The sequence below is a fragment of the Rhyacophila brunnea genome, unplaced genomic scaffold (assembly GCF_057557595.1).
Source record: "Rhyacophila brunnea isolate RB1 unplaced genomic scaffold, BYU_Rbru_1.0 scaffold_22, whole genome shotgun sequence".
NCBI lineage: Eukaryota > Metazoa > Arthropoda > Insecta > Trichoptera > Rhyacophilidae > Rhyacophila > Rhyacophila brunnea.
The window spans coordinates 19,784,988-19,799,329 of NW_028232882.1; the positions used below are offsets into that span (position 1 = coordinate 19,784,988).

A 14,342-nucleotide genomic window follows, 5' to 3' on the forward strand; every position below is an offset into this window, starting at 1 on the left:
TCCAAGATTTTTCAAATTTGCTGAAATTATGTCTTAATAATTTATTTCATCTGGCAGCACTGTTTATAATAATAATTTAATAATTAGTCTGGCTCTGCTGTCATTTTCCATCGATTGAAATACTTACATACCCATTCGTTTAAAAGCATTTTGAATATATTATTATCTCGTATTTTTAGACAAAAGGCCTTTTTTATTGTTGCTTTAATTTAATAAAACGCAATTTTTTTGTAGTACTTATTCCACTTTTAATCAATAAATTAAGACCGGTTTCGTCCGCCTCAGAGGGACATTTTCAACTGTGTTTTGTATTGCCAACTTTTTTTTCCGAATTTTCAAAATTATAGTATTTTGGGCGTATCTACCTGTTTTATGTAGTACATAGTACGCAGACGAAAATTATAGTGCAAAAACTATAATTATAGTACGGTTGGCAACACTGGTTTGACGTTTCATATCTTCGCCCCAAAACAGTGTTGCCATTCGTACTATAATTATAGTATTTGTACTATAATTTTCGTCTGCGTACTATGTACGATATAAAACAGGTATAGTACGCCCAAAATACTATAATTTTGATAAATCGGGAAAAAAGTTGCCAATAGAAGAAAAACAACGCCAAAATAATCCGTGAGAAGCAAAAAAAAAAAAATCCCCATGTCTAAAAAAAGGTGATGTTAATTACTTAACACAGCGATTTCCAAACTGGGAGGCGCGGAGTGTTGCAAAGGAAGACGCAAAAGGTTAACACAATTAATGTAGCCACAGGTTTGCAGTTTGCAAATGCGTAGTTTATAAAACGGTCGCTAGTTATAAACTACACAAAAAAACAGTCCTATAAAAGGTTGTCTCCAAACCTTTCTGCAAATATGGAGACTAATTTTATAATCCCTCACTTCTATACTATTGTAAACCGCAATGACTATCTCGTAAAATAAAAGGGTCAAATTAATCAAAATGTTGAAATATGAGGCAAATTTGTTTAGGAAAGATAATTTTGTTTTTAAACTTGTCTATTTGGTTTAAATTTAAAAAAAATTGAGTGAATAAATCAATCCAAGGACCACTAATGCATTCACCGATTTAAAACGACAAAGTAAAGGCATTCATAAAAAATTAGAGCTTAGGAAATCAAAATGACAAAAAGAAAGTTCGCCACGTCTCCATTATTTTTAAATGATTTCTACGCTAGAGTTCTTGGTTAGTTTGCTAATGCACTTTCCACATTATTTTATTAATAGCTGCTTTGTTTCGGAGCTATTAAATATTTTAAATATGTGGTTGAAAAATCCTGACCAGGGGGGTCCGTTTCGGGATATGGGGTCCATGATAGAATCCATTTGTCAATGAACGACGATGAATTTGGATTGACTACTATTGAAATTGATTGTGCTAATAAACAAGCAAATTCGTCAAAAATTAATGTAATTTTAGTAGTAATTTTTTTTTATTTGTTTTTTTATTCATCATTTGTTTATTTTTTTTTTCATTTTTGTATTCGTAAGTAGGTACATTGTTGACTATTTAAAAAGGTGTCTGTATTATTTAATGAAATAAGGGGGGGGCGCCTAGATCAGATTTTTTTGAAGGGAGGTGTGGTAACATAAAGTTTGGAAGCCATTGACATAACATTTGAATTTTGTCTAAAAAAACAAGACGTAACCTTCATGGATATTTTGTCTAAAAAAAACAAGACGTTAATTACCCCACGTTTATTTTTCTGAAAATGTAGAAAATTATTCGTCACTCAACGCGTACTATATTTTTTGCCGAAATACTATAATTTTGAAGGCACCGTACTATAATTTCACTTTCAAAATATGGCAACACTGCCCCAAAAGCAAAAGGGCACTTGTGCATGAATTGAGTTTTAAGAAAAACGCATTTTAAGTGTTTTTGAAAAAAAATTGTGGAGAGGTTATTACTTAATATTTTGAAATGAAATTTAGAACACAGGTGACATAATTACTCAAGATTACAATGCAATTTTTATTTTTTTTATAAGTTGTCGATTTTTGATTTTTAAGAGATTTTAAGTCACATGTTACCTTTTTCCTATATGCATTTATGAATTTGAAGCAGTTATTCATTCATCTACTGAGGTTAAATACTTAAAATTCAAACTCAGTGTTCTTAAATTGGTATATAGGTTTCAGTTCATAATATTTAAGTGAAAATGAATATTTGTGTTTTTTTTAAATATTTTTTTATTAGTGTAAGACAAAGAATTTATGAAGAACATGCATTACAAAATAAATATAAGTAGGTAAAGAAATTAAGAGCAGTTCAGTCATCAAGTTCATTATCCTCAGAGGCATCGGGTTCAGTATTGCTTTGTCGTAATCCTTCCCAAAATGCATGATAATTGCGAGGAATAACTCGATCACTGCACAGTTTCAGAAGGTCTCGCAATTTTAAAGGGCTTATTAGAATTTCTTGGCTGTATTTTGGCGTTAGAAAGTTTTCGGGTTGTGTTGATAATGCATGCCTTCCTCTCTTTCTTGGAGTAAGAATGGAAAGAGCTGAAATCTCGATGAACTCTGTTTCGTCATAGGTACGACGTCTTAACGAATATTTTCAGCGGTTCGTTTTTCAGTCATCGTACCTATCCATTTTATTTTCATCCAAGATACGTTGTCCGTGTTACCTTGGATGGTTTTAATTTTTAGCAGTTTTAGATCAAAAATATCACTAAAAGTCAATTGAATCACATTCAACGGTTTTTTATGCCTGGCCAGTATAATCAGTGTAGGCCATTCTTCTGGTGAGTAAATAGAAATACATTTTTTATCTTCTCGATACTACTATGTATGCTGGCCACTTGCATTTGAGAATGACCAGTCTCCAGGAATTTAGGTTCGATAGTTTCCAACATAGTGTTTTTCACAATATGCAATAGTAGAGCAGCTATAATAAAGCAATTCCTATTTTGGCCACCACATGAATCAGAAAAAAGTGAAACATGCTTAACAGAATGAGGAAGGCTTTTTAAATAAGTGAATAAAGCTGTTCCAACTTCATTAGAACCACGATGACCGTGACTCTAATTCTCGATACTACTATGTATGCTGTCCACGTCTATTTGAGAATGACCAGTCTCCAGGAATTTAAGGTTGATAGTTTCCAACGTAGTGTTTTACACAATATAGGTACACTAGTATAACAGCTATAAAACGATTCCTATTTTGGCCACCGCATGAGTCAGAAAAAAGGGAACATGCTTAACAGAGTACGGGAGGCTTTTTAAATGAGTGAATAAAACTGTTCCAACTTCATCAGAATCACAATGACCGTGACTCTAATTGTGACGCCAAAAAACAAACGTGGCCATCTCCATCACAAGTGAAACTGAGTAAATCAACTTTTTTGTTTTTGTGGTTAATTTGTACCCGTGAGTTAATAATTTCCTAATTTATGATTATATTTTATTTAAAAAATACGATTTAAACAATACTCAATAATCGCGAATCCTTAACAAACAAGATATTTACGATTTTATGTTGGAGATGGCTATGTTTGTTTTGTATCATCTGAATTTGACCAGGTTTGAAATAAATACTATTGGAAATGGAAAGTTTTGTTTTGTATTCGATCGGTTTGTTTTGTATTCTAATAAACAGGGTTGTGTTAAATTAAACGTTCATATTATGTATTCTATTGAAAAACAGTTTATTTAATAATTAATGTTTTAGTTTACATATTCAAATTAGTTTACAATTCGAATGATATATCTTAATAAACTCTACAGAAAATTAAACATGAGGCAATGACAAGAAAGGAGAATAAGTTTACATTAATAAAGAGTAAAATACTCGAGACAATGATATCAAACACTAATTCTATTTTAAGAATAAAGAATAATAAAGTACTTAATTGAATTAGAAAAAAGCAAATCAGTACAAAAACTAACCTATGATATTAAATCACTAAACAAAGTCAAAAACTTCTTCTGAATCATCAATTACTACTTCATTGGTGTCTAACCTCATTGGTAAATTGCTTGAGATTAAAACTTTTTGTAATAATTTAACTGCTCGAATTTATTTTGCCAATCTTTATCGTAATATTTATTCAGAAAATTGTTGACGTCGGTTAACTTGGCTGGTGTATTCGGGAGTATATCACCTCAGCCAATACCACCTCCCGGTGGTATTGGCTGAGGGTCTATTTGACTTATCATTTTTCCACATTTTACAATTCGTTTTGACACTCTTAAATCGCAATTAACAAAATACTTCTTTCAGTATTTGTTGTTTTAATATATTACAGTATAAAATTGTGCTGCTCAGTTTTCTTTGAATGCTTATAAAAAGATTTGTGAAATTCAAAAATGTCATTTGACTTCAATTTGGCATAAGTACAGAAAAGCATTTTTGATGTGGCCACAACGCGGTTAATAAGTCTGTATTATTCAACCTGGATCAAACAAACGAAATGGAACCGTTTGGTTTGGGACCGTTTGGTAAATGTCCACGGAAACGCTTTTCTGACGACTAATTAGTGTTGCCAGTACTTAAAATTAATTCATAACATATTAGTCTCTAAAATAGAAACATATTTATTGAAACGTCAACTTGTTATGAAATTCTAACCTCCTATCATTGTCTACAATAATACAAATTCGTATTCATTCATTTTAAATGTACAAAATATAAGGAATGCTTCGTAAATAGGTAGCCATTTAGTTCATTTATATACGTACCTATGACAAGTTTTTAAAAATTACTTTTGATAAGAGCTTTTTATAATTGACCACTACACGACAATCGAACATATTAAATTGATAAAATTCGTTAGGTAGGTAATATAAAGATCATTTGTAGTTTAGAATCTCCGTTACAAAATATAAATAAAATGAAAATAAATTCTTCAAGTAAACTTCTATGGTGTAAATGTCTAACATATTAATATGAACACCTCACGATATAAACTTTATTTGGATTATTTTCCATTCTTAGACAATTATTATTTCGCTTAAAAACTTGAAGAGCACACCTTATACACAGAGAAAACTTTGTGCTGATGGGGGCCATCTTGATAAAATGCCACGACATGATTGGCCATTTTGAAAAAGTGCTACGTCGTTATTGGCCAAGACGAATGTGACCACGTTTGATATAAAAAAATCAATGGAGATGCCTAAGTTTGAAAAAAATCACATCTTTTATTTGAATTTTTGAAGCAGAAATTGAGGAGATAGCCATGTCTGAACTGAATATTATTATAGTATTATAAAACAACACAAGCAATCATACCAACCAAAAATAACAAAAAAGTCTTTGACTGGAGATGGCCACGTTTGTTTTTTAACGTCACAATTCTAAATGTAGCATAATCCTTCTTTTAATGCTTGGTCATGAATGGTAAAATTGAATGTACCAAACTTTCTCGTGTAATAAAAACTCGATACTTGTGAGCATGGAGTGTAGAGGACCGCATGTAAAACAAAAGTGAAAGATTAAAAATGTCATCGAATAACGTTCTAGCTTTATCTTTTGATATGCAAGCGTCCACTTTACGCTTATTGTGATCTTCCAAAATTTATTTGGGCCTCCTTTGTCCGCTGCCAACATGTTTTTAAAATTTTACAAGTGCCCTTTTTCTGCAACAAAATTTTTTTTGTAAGTACAAAGGACCTTACTCACTTTTAAATAATTACACTTGTTACTTTTTTCCCATACTTATTATTTTTGTAAACATTGCACATACCTAGTCCCTAAAATCGCGTACGTGTTACTTTTTTTTCTATACTTACATTAAAAATGAAGATCAGTTTACAAATAAGTACACAAGTAATCTTTATTTTCTTTGCTCAATTGTGAATTCATGGGTTTTGCTTCACAAATGCCATTTTGCCCATAATGTAGAGAAAAAAATTACGAAGAAAACTGCATTCGTAACTCAAAACCGTAACAATTGCAGATGTGCTCTTTTGCTTTTGGGGCGAAGATATCAAACCATTTCTAACGGCTGAGTTAATTTTCAATGGAACAGTGATCAAATTTCAAACCATTTCCGGTTTACTTTCTCTGCATACAATTTGTAGGTATATTGTCTATGAACCTACCAGTGTGGCCAGATATTTGTAGGGAAAATTCTAATTTGTTGAATTTCCCGGATGTACCTACATCAGACGACTAGAAAATAATAATTTATATAAATTATTTATTGTCACGACTGTATTTGTTAAGGACATTACTCAGTTTTGTTTTTGTATTAAAATATTTTCTATTCTGTAACATAATTATTTTTTTTGTGCAATTTGCTAGCACTAACGCCGCTAACATGAACATCCAAAATGCGTCTATGGGGTTCATTATAGAACACCCACAGAAACATAATTTTGACAACAATAATATTGTGTTATTCTGAAACTAAAATCCCTAATTTATATTTTTTGCAGAATGGATAACATTCAAAATAAAGAGGTTGACTCGCAGGACATCCGCTCTCTTCGGAGAGAGGTTATGAATTTAGAGGTGTGTATAATAAAATTACTTTTAGTATTTTGAGCATGAGGTGTATGGGTATTATTCTTTACTTATCGCTGTCAATTCCATTAGTTATAAAGTCGGCCCCTAGGCGTCGTTAGTGCTCACACGTGCACCAATCAGAATTCGCCATGTCGGTTGTCAACGTAATATTAAAAGAACATTCGCTTCGAGTTCCACACTTGTCATTTAATTTAGAAAATTTGACCTGCCGGTAATATCTCAAAAAATGGCACGTTGTTCAATAAATTTTAGTGTTAAAATCGGTGTATTCATATTTCTTTCAATATTCATTGTTAGTTCATCTAGTTTAAAAGAAGGCGACTGTGAAGTTTGTATAAAAACCCTAGAGAAATTTTCCTCGTCACTCAGCGAAGATGTGAAGAAAGACCCCAAAAAAATTGAAACCGAATTTAAAAAGTTTTGTAAAGGAAGTAAAAATAAAGAAAATCGGTTCTGCTATTATCTGGGAGGCCTCGAAGAATCGGCTACCGGTATTCTGGGAGAAATATCGAAGCCAATCAGTTGGTCCATGCCTGCTGTCAAAATTTGCGAAAAGTTGAAAAAGAAAGATTCACAAATCTGCGACCTCCGGTATGACAAGCAGATAGATTTAAAGTCCGTCGATCTCAAGAAACTGAAAGTGCGCGATCTTAAGAAGATCCTGAACGATTGGGACGAAAACTGTGATGGGTGCCTGGAGAAGACTGATTTCATCAAAAGAATAGAAGAACTTAAACCAAAATACATGCACGCGGAACTCTAGGATAATTACTTATTATTCAATTAAACATAGGTAGTAAGTTTAAACTAAAATATTATATGTTACATAAAGTTTTTAATCTAATGTAGTTCGATTTTTTTTGCTGCACTCAAAGAGCCGTATTTACAAACGAAAATCGTACATTGCCCACCTTCGGTTTGGGCTTGTCTTCATCATAGCGATATAAGATCTCATTGGATGCAAACCATTCCATACTAATCAATCGATACCTCATTGGCTGCATATTGTTTTACACCAATAGGCCGACCAATGAATGGCCCTGATTGCATTACTAAATGTCTGAAATTGTGTACACATCAAAATCTATATGAATTTAGCTTAAAGCCTATTCTAACTCATTTTATTGACCAATATCTGGATGTCCATCCTTTAAACTCTAATTGCTCCACTCACTATTTTCCCATTAAAAATTCCCACCCCTTCTACTCGATTACAACTTGAAATTTTATCAATTATTCCTTTTCCATAAGCCATAGCTCCTTTTTAATAATTATAACAAACGCTATATACACTCAAATGTTTATTTCAGTGGTCATACTTATGAAAAAGCTAACCGTGTAAATGAAACACGTGTCGTACACACAATATTTATAATATGTGGTGATTTATTTCTATCTTTTTTTTCTTTTGACCATGTTCGATACTAATAGTATCATAATATGGACTTTCACAGAGTGGAGGTTTGTATTAACAGATTTTGTTTTTACGAGAAATGGATATTAGCCACTTGCTCAACCTATTAGGTTCATACTCTGACTCATACACAAATTGAAAAATAATATCGTGGGCAAATACCAACCGATAAACCCATTTAATAAATGTTTAGTTTTTTCCAATCCAAGTGTCAAATGTCTCCATTGTGGAAAGTATGAGCCAAAATCGGTGCTAACATTAATCATCTACTCAGCGGTAAACAACATCTTGTCAATATATTATATTACTGATCTTTTGCCATAACCCAATGACGAGACAAGCCGCGTGCAAAACTCACTGATACGGCACTGCCACTCTGGCGTATCGCGTCAGTGCGTTATGGCCTTTAGATATATCGCACCCATGCAGCTTGACTGACAAGACAAAAGTACGTCGACATTAATTATTGTTAGTCTACCATTCATAGGATATGTTCGTAAACTGCCATATCTCAAAGTCGTCACACACTACATAAGATGGCAAGATATTGGTTTTTAAACGCAATGTGTAATTTATAATTAACTATTTCTTTTATTCAACGAATAATTCACAAGATTTAAGAATGTACCATTCTGATTATTGCACATACATAATTTTGAAAAACACTTTCTGAGAAAATATATTATAACCAATAGAAAAAATCTTTTTGAAAAAAGTAAGCCACCCCGGCAGGGAATCGAACCCTGCATCTCTTGGGTTTATGCCCCGTCCGTTGCATTTACCTCTATGCTACAAGGCGATGTACTAATTGCGACAAATTTTAACTATTGGGCTTTTTAATACCTACTCATCAGCGTTCTTCATGCAACCCGCGGGCAACCCAGAAGATGCAGGGTTCGATTCCCTGCCGGGGTGGCTTACTTTTTTCAAAAAGATTTTTTCTATTGGTTATAATATATTTTGTCAGCAATGTGTAATGTCAATTATTTCAACATCAATTACAATGAGAAAATATGTTTTTGCTGAATCATTTTAAATTGCACTATTGCAACATAATATTGAAATATTATTTCAATATCTAAATATATTTCGTAATGACAGTAAAAATAAATAATGTGGTCGGTAGAAACTTGAAAGCAAATTTTCTTTGTTTTGGCTAATTATGGTTTATGGCAGAATTTTGTTTACAGTAGCACCTACTGTGCCCCAGTTGGCAGAGCGCCCGTCTCTGAAGCCATTTATACAGAGCTTGAAATGGAATATTTTACGAACCGGAACGCTCGATAATTTTCCGAAAATATTAACATTTTTATAATTTTATGCATATTTTATAAAAATACGTGTGTTGGATTGTTTGTTGTGTGGCCAACCTAGCTGAGATGGTCAACTTAATTTTTCCACGAGACGGAGCTATAATCTCGAGGATGACATGAACAGAAACTGTGCTCTGGTCTATTTCGAGGCCTGCATGTATCATAACGTATTCGATCCAGCAGCTGACAAAAATGCATTTTGTTTTATTCCTGAATATCCCATCCATAGTTTATTAGAATTAATGTTTTAATGTATCGTGACTGTACATCTTCGGTTACCTTCCACCAGACAGTCAGAGGGATGCAAGATTTCAATGTCATACATTAACATAGAATGGGCGAAGGGCTAGGAGTGTGCTGAATATCTCCCCATGCCTACAATTTTTTTTTTCAATAATTTTGGTTTTTACCGAACACGGTACACTGTTATTCAAGACGAACTACATCCATTCAGCTAAAAAAGGGAAATGGGTTGAACTCGGTCTTTCGGGGGCTCCCACCACACTTTAGACGAGAACAATATTAATTTACATCGAACAGGCATGGTTTGGTCACATTCCTCCCAAACACAATACTATGTTACCTCCCTCACACCGTGTCGATGTGTTGATATATCAGTATGTGGCTTAATTTTGTGTTCTTGTATAAATAAACAAACTCAGGTCGTTCGTTTCATACCCATCTCAAGAACCATCAACATCTTTCAATTGCTTTTATAGAGTGCTAATTATTTATGCATTGATAATTATTTTTTTGTTCTAATTTCAGGTGGAAAAACTAATCAATGAAACGTTGAAACTCAAACAAGAGCAAGAAAATATTAAATTAGAAAAGGAGCTGCTGAAACGGGAAAACAAAGTGTTGTTGCTGGAAAAAGAAAAATTAGAATTAGAGAGGAAAAAAATGAAAAAATTACTCGACAAGCAAAATGAGACACATTGAATTAACTTCTTCAGTGTGCCCCCATACCAATTAAAATTTTACCTTTCGTGCTCGATTTATTTTTTTTGTATTCTTTTGTCCTACTAAATTTAGATGGTTTTAAAACATTTTTTTTTTTTTTGTTAATTCCAACATGCTCGCATTGTTTATGTTGACGACTATTTCAGACTATAAAAATTAAATTGAACATTTATAAGTCGCAAGTCATGTCAGAAAGCGAGGGTGTTTTGTGTTAAATCTTAAGTCTATCTGCCTCATTCCTAGTACACATTACTGGTGTAATTTCATATACTTTATTCTTGTATTTATTTCACCAGACAGATTTACTTTTACGGAGTTATAATATCTTTGGGTGAATACAGTTTCAAGAGAGGAATGTTACGACAGGTTTACATCTACATCAAATAGGTCATCTCTGTACTTTTATTGCATTATATTTATTTATCTAGTGACATAAAATAGTAACAGAAATAATGTAAAAATAGAAATATAAAACTATGCCACTGTTGTGTACAAGAAACGAAACAGATACGGGGAACTCAGAAATAATGGGAACACTGAAATGCCTAACGGGTGTGGAGTAACAGGCGACCGATCTCGAGTGTTGAATTTGAGATAAACTTAAACACGTGTCAAGAATACGCTTGTTCTTCGTTCTGACAACTGCTCTCGGTTTATGCACTGACGCTCATTCAATATTGGTGTATTTCAAGGTTGCAACACACACTATTGCTCGTCTATATTGTTTCGTAGGACACTCACACATTCGAAACCCTGCGTCAAAATGTAGTGTTATAATACATCCTCTCTTTCTGACATGATTTGCAAGTTGCAAGTGTTGAATTTTTTACATTAGTTATCGTTCTGAAGATTGGCTTATAGCCCGATATAGCAGGCTTTCAAAATAAATATCTTGAATATTGTAGAATTAACAAAAAAAACTTTTCTACCGTTATACTAGAGTTGTACCACATAAATGTCAGTTTTTAGTTAAATTATTAATTCAATACTAATACTTATTTAAAACCTGTTTCCTTTTGTATGCTTATATATTATACTCTGCTTAATTATCTATCTCCATGAAACAAGAAAATATAATGTGTACTCTCACTCATTTAAAATTGAATAAATCTAAATTGACAGGTACAGGTCTCGCAGCCAAAGTTGAGGCAAGCCATAGCGAATACAGATACGAAAGATTGAGTGTATTGGTGCATTTCTGAGGCAACGGACATTGCACAACGTCTATGAGAAATAGCCGTTTGTCTTGCTTACACCTATTTATAGCGAAAAGAGAACAACATCCGTATACGTTGATGTTCTGTTTTTAAACAATGTGTCTGTGTGAGTATTGCTTCACCTCAACTTAGTTAACACATCTATACCTCGGTCATTAGTGTTTCAACAAATAAACATTACAGTAAGTACAGACAAGTTCCGATAAATGAGAGGAAATGGTCATGTGTAATTATCCATATTATTCCATAATGAGACACAGAATAGCATGTTAATTATATCGAATGGCCAGGTAACGCAAACGCGCCAGTCGCGGTGTCAGCACTAATAATGAGTTAACTATGTATGTTATTTTTTGTCTTTTTCTTATTGTTTTAACATTGTAATACATTTATGTTCACTCATTTAGTTAATATTTTATAAATTGTTTTATGGCCTGTATGATACTTGCTCTTTAAAAAATTGTGTGTACTTATTTTTAAATTGTTTTGAATTAGACTAATGTAATTATGAAAAAAAAAGCTTATGATTTCGAACACGTCATAGATGATTATAACTTAGTATGATTTTGTGTGATTTTTCTTTTAATTAACTTAAAGATGGTTTGCACTTATACAGTTTTGTATCACATTGAATTAATCTATTACCAGTTTCACTAATTTGATTAAGGCTGCAACCAATAAACTGTAAAACCAAAGAAATTATGCATTTCATTTGATAACCATGTATAATATTGACTTCATTGCCTTATAATGGCGACTATTTGACAATATACATTCTGTGGTCTCATCACTAAGTACATATATCGCACCGTGAGTGTAAAACCAAGGTATCTGCAAAAGACATATTTTGGATATATTAGGGTTTGAAGTCTTCGTTTTGTTAGAAGAAATAGAGTTTCTAAAAAAAACCATAATATTTGGTTTATATCTACATTATATTGCATGTTCTTTCAGTTACTTCACTTTTACATTATCAAGTTCACGACATAGTTACCTTGGTTTTACACTCACGGTGCGAAATGTTTATTAATTTTATGATTAACATAGTATTTTAAATGTCATTTGTTTTTTGTTTCCCAATAGGTCGCTCTAGTGGACATATTTATTTCCATTAATCGCGAACTTATTAATATAATTGTTTTATCTGTAATATGCCCTATACATGTAATTTAAATCAGTGTTTTTCAACAACTGCGGCCCGGCGAACATAGAAATATTTCGCGGACCAGTAACAGCCAGAAATAATAACTAATATAAATAGATACGAGTATGGAAAACACCCAGATATCAGTAGATTTCTTGGATTTCAAAAAAAAAATTAAAACTTCAGTATATTGGCAAAAATATCTAGTGGGAATATCCGAATCGTGTTTGTGGTATTATAGTCGGATGAAAGCTTTCGCGGACCAGCGCCGGCTTGCGGACCACCGGTTGAAGACCACTGATTTAAATAACTATACCTGTAATATTGTTTTAAATAGAATCAACCGTTTTTCTTGCATTCCTATTTAATATTATTAATCTGATAAATCTGTCTCATTCAACTAGTAATTTTTCTGTGATATATAGTTTTGTTGTTCATCGCAATATGATTAAAACATTTAAAAAATTCAAATCTCTCTTGTACCAGTGACAATAAGAATAGTGTGAAAAGCTCCTTTGTGTAACAAGTTGTCTCTTTTTATGTTATTCAAGCGTTAAAAAGGGTAAACGTACTGATCATTGATTGTACAATGTTGTATGTTTCTCTAGTACAATTATTGTATTCTTATAAATGATTGCTGCCGTGAATGTTGAAACGTAACGTCTGTTTGGCTGAATGTCTCTGTATTAATTTAGTAATTATACTTTTTTGTTTGTCTGCGGTAATTAAAATGATATGAAAGAAAGTGGTGTTGTAGAAAAGAACTTTGATATCTAATAAAAACGTCCTATGACTGATTGAATTATTTTTTTATTTCAATGTTTTCATTGAGAAAATCATAAGACTTTAATATATCATAGAGAAGATAATTTATTCTTGATGGACCTCTAAGAAACCACGGGTAAGGAAGGTAATTTATTTTTAAATACAATTGAACACTTGCTTAACGGATGCTCATTACATGCGATTAATATTTGATTTACAGATTTTGTAATAAGAAAATTAAGCAGTTGATAAGACAACTTCGAATCGGACATACGATTCGATCCACAAACGTTTCAAGAATCAACAATTTCCATTAAACGATTGTTATGTATATGTCACACGTTATATTAATGTCGCTCAGTTTGAATTCAAAGTAATGATGCGTTCTATGTCTAATTTTTACATAAATCATTATCCCTTGGACTAGAGAAATGGAAATGATTATGTAAGTATGATGGCCCTATAAATTTTTGTGGGTGTTACAATATCCCGTAATAGCAGTTAGGGGTAGGGTTACTATAATCAAACTACATGACGTGAAGTTTGATAGTTTTGAAAAAAATAAGATATAGTAGGTACTAGAGAAAGCGATGCACTGGGCATGATGTACGTGCAGTCGACAATAACAACCGTAATAATAATCATAATGATCCTAAGGAATTCATGCACACAAGAAGAAATCGCATCTTTGCGTCATGTTCATGGTTTAACACATTCGCGGACACATGTTTGCTAATACATGTTAGTGATGACACATTAAAATTTTTATTTTTTAATTCGATTTAGATATTATATAAAAATGAGTTAAAGGAAATATGACACAAGTAGCAGGGAACGTTTGTTTTAATCCAAAATACGATTTCTATAAACGTCATGTTGTATTTCATTCCACAATACAAGACGTCCTGTCATATCACATCTCACAAAATATGACGTTTATAGAGTCATGTCCACAAATGCAGTGGCGGATCAAGTCAAGTGGAGGCCCTGAGTGGTAAAAATTTCAGGGCCCCCAAATTCAAGTTAGAAAAA

The 14,342-nt window shown here is 32.4% G+C and overlaps 1 protein-coding gene across 2 annotated transcripts; it reads left to right on the plus strand.

The window, feature by feature from the left end:
• The first annotated feature begins 6,329 nt into the window (after window positions 1-6,329).
• On the plus strand, window positions 6,330-13,347 carry Manf (mesencephalic astrocyte-derived neurotrophic factor). 2 transcript variants are annotated; one of them, XM_085949779.1, is made up of 2 exons: window positions 6,330-6,479; window positions 9,990-13,347. In XM_085949779.1, the coding sequence occupies exons 1-2, from the start codon at window positions 6,405-6,407 to the stop codon at window positions 10,161-10,163; spliced, it is 249 nt and encodes an 82-aa protein (XP_085805905.1). In that variant the 5' UTR covers window positions 6,330-6,404; the 3' UTR covers window positions 10,164-13,347. The 2 variants fall into 2 exon arrangements, with proteins under 2 accessions (XP_085805905.1, XP_085805904.1); XM_085949778.1 differs by lacking the exon at window positions 6,330-6,479 and adding an exon at window positions 6,628-7,287 and having other exon boundaries at window positions 9,990-12,223.
• Window positions 13,348-14,342: the final 995 nt, after the last annotated feature.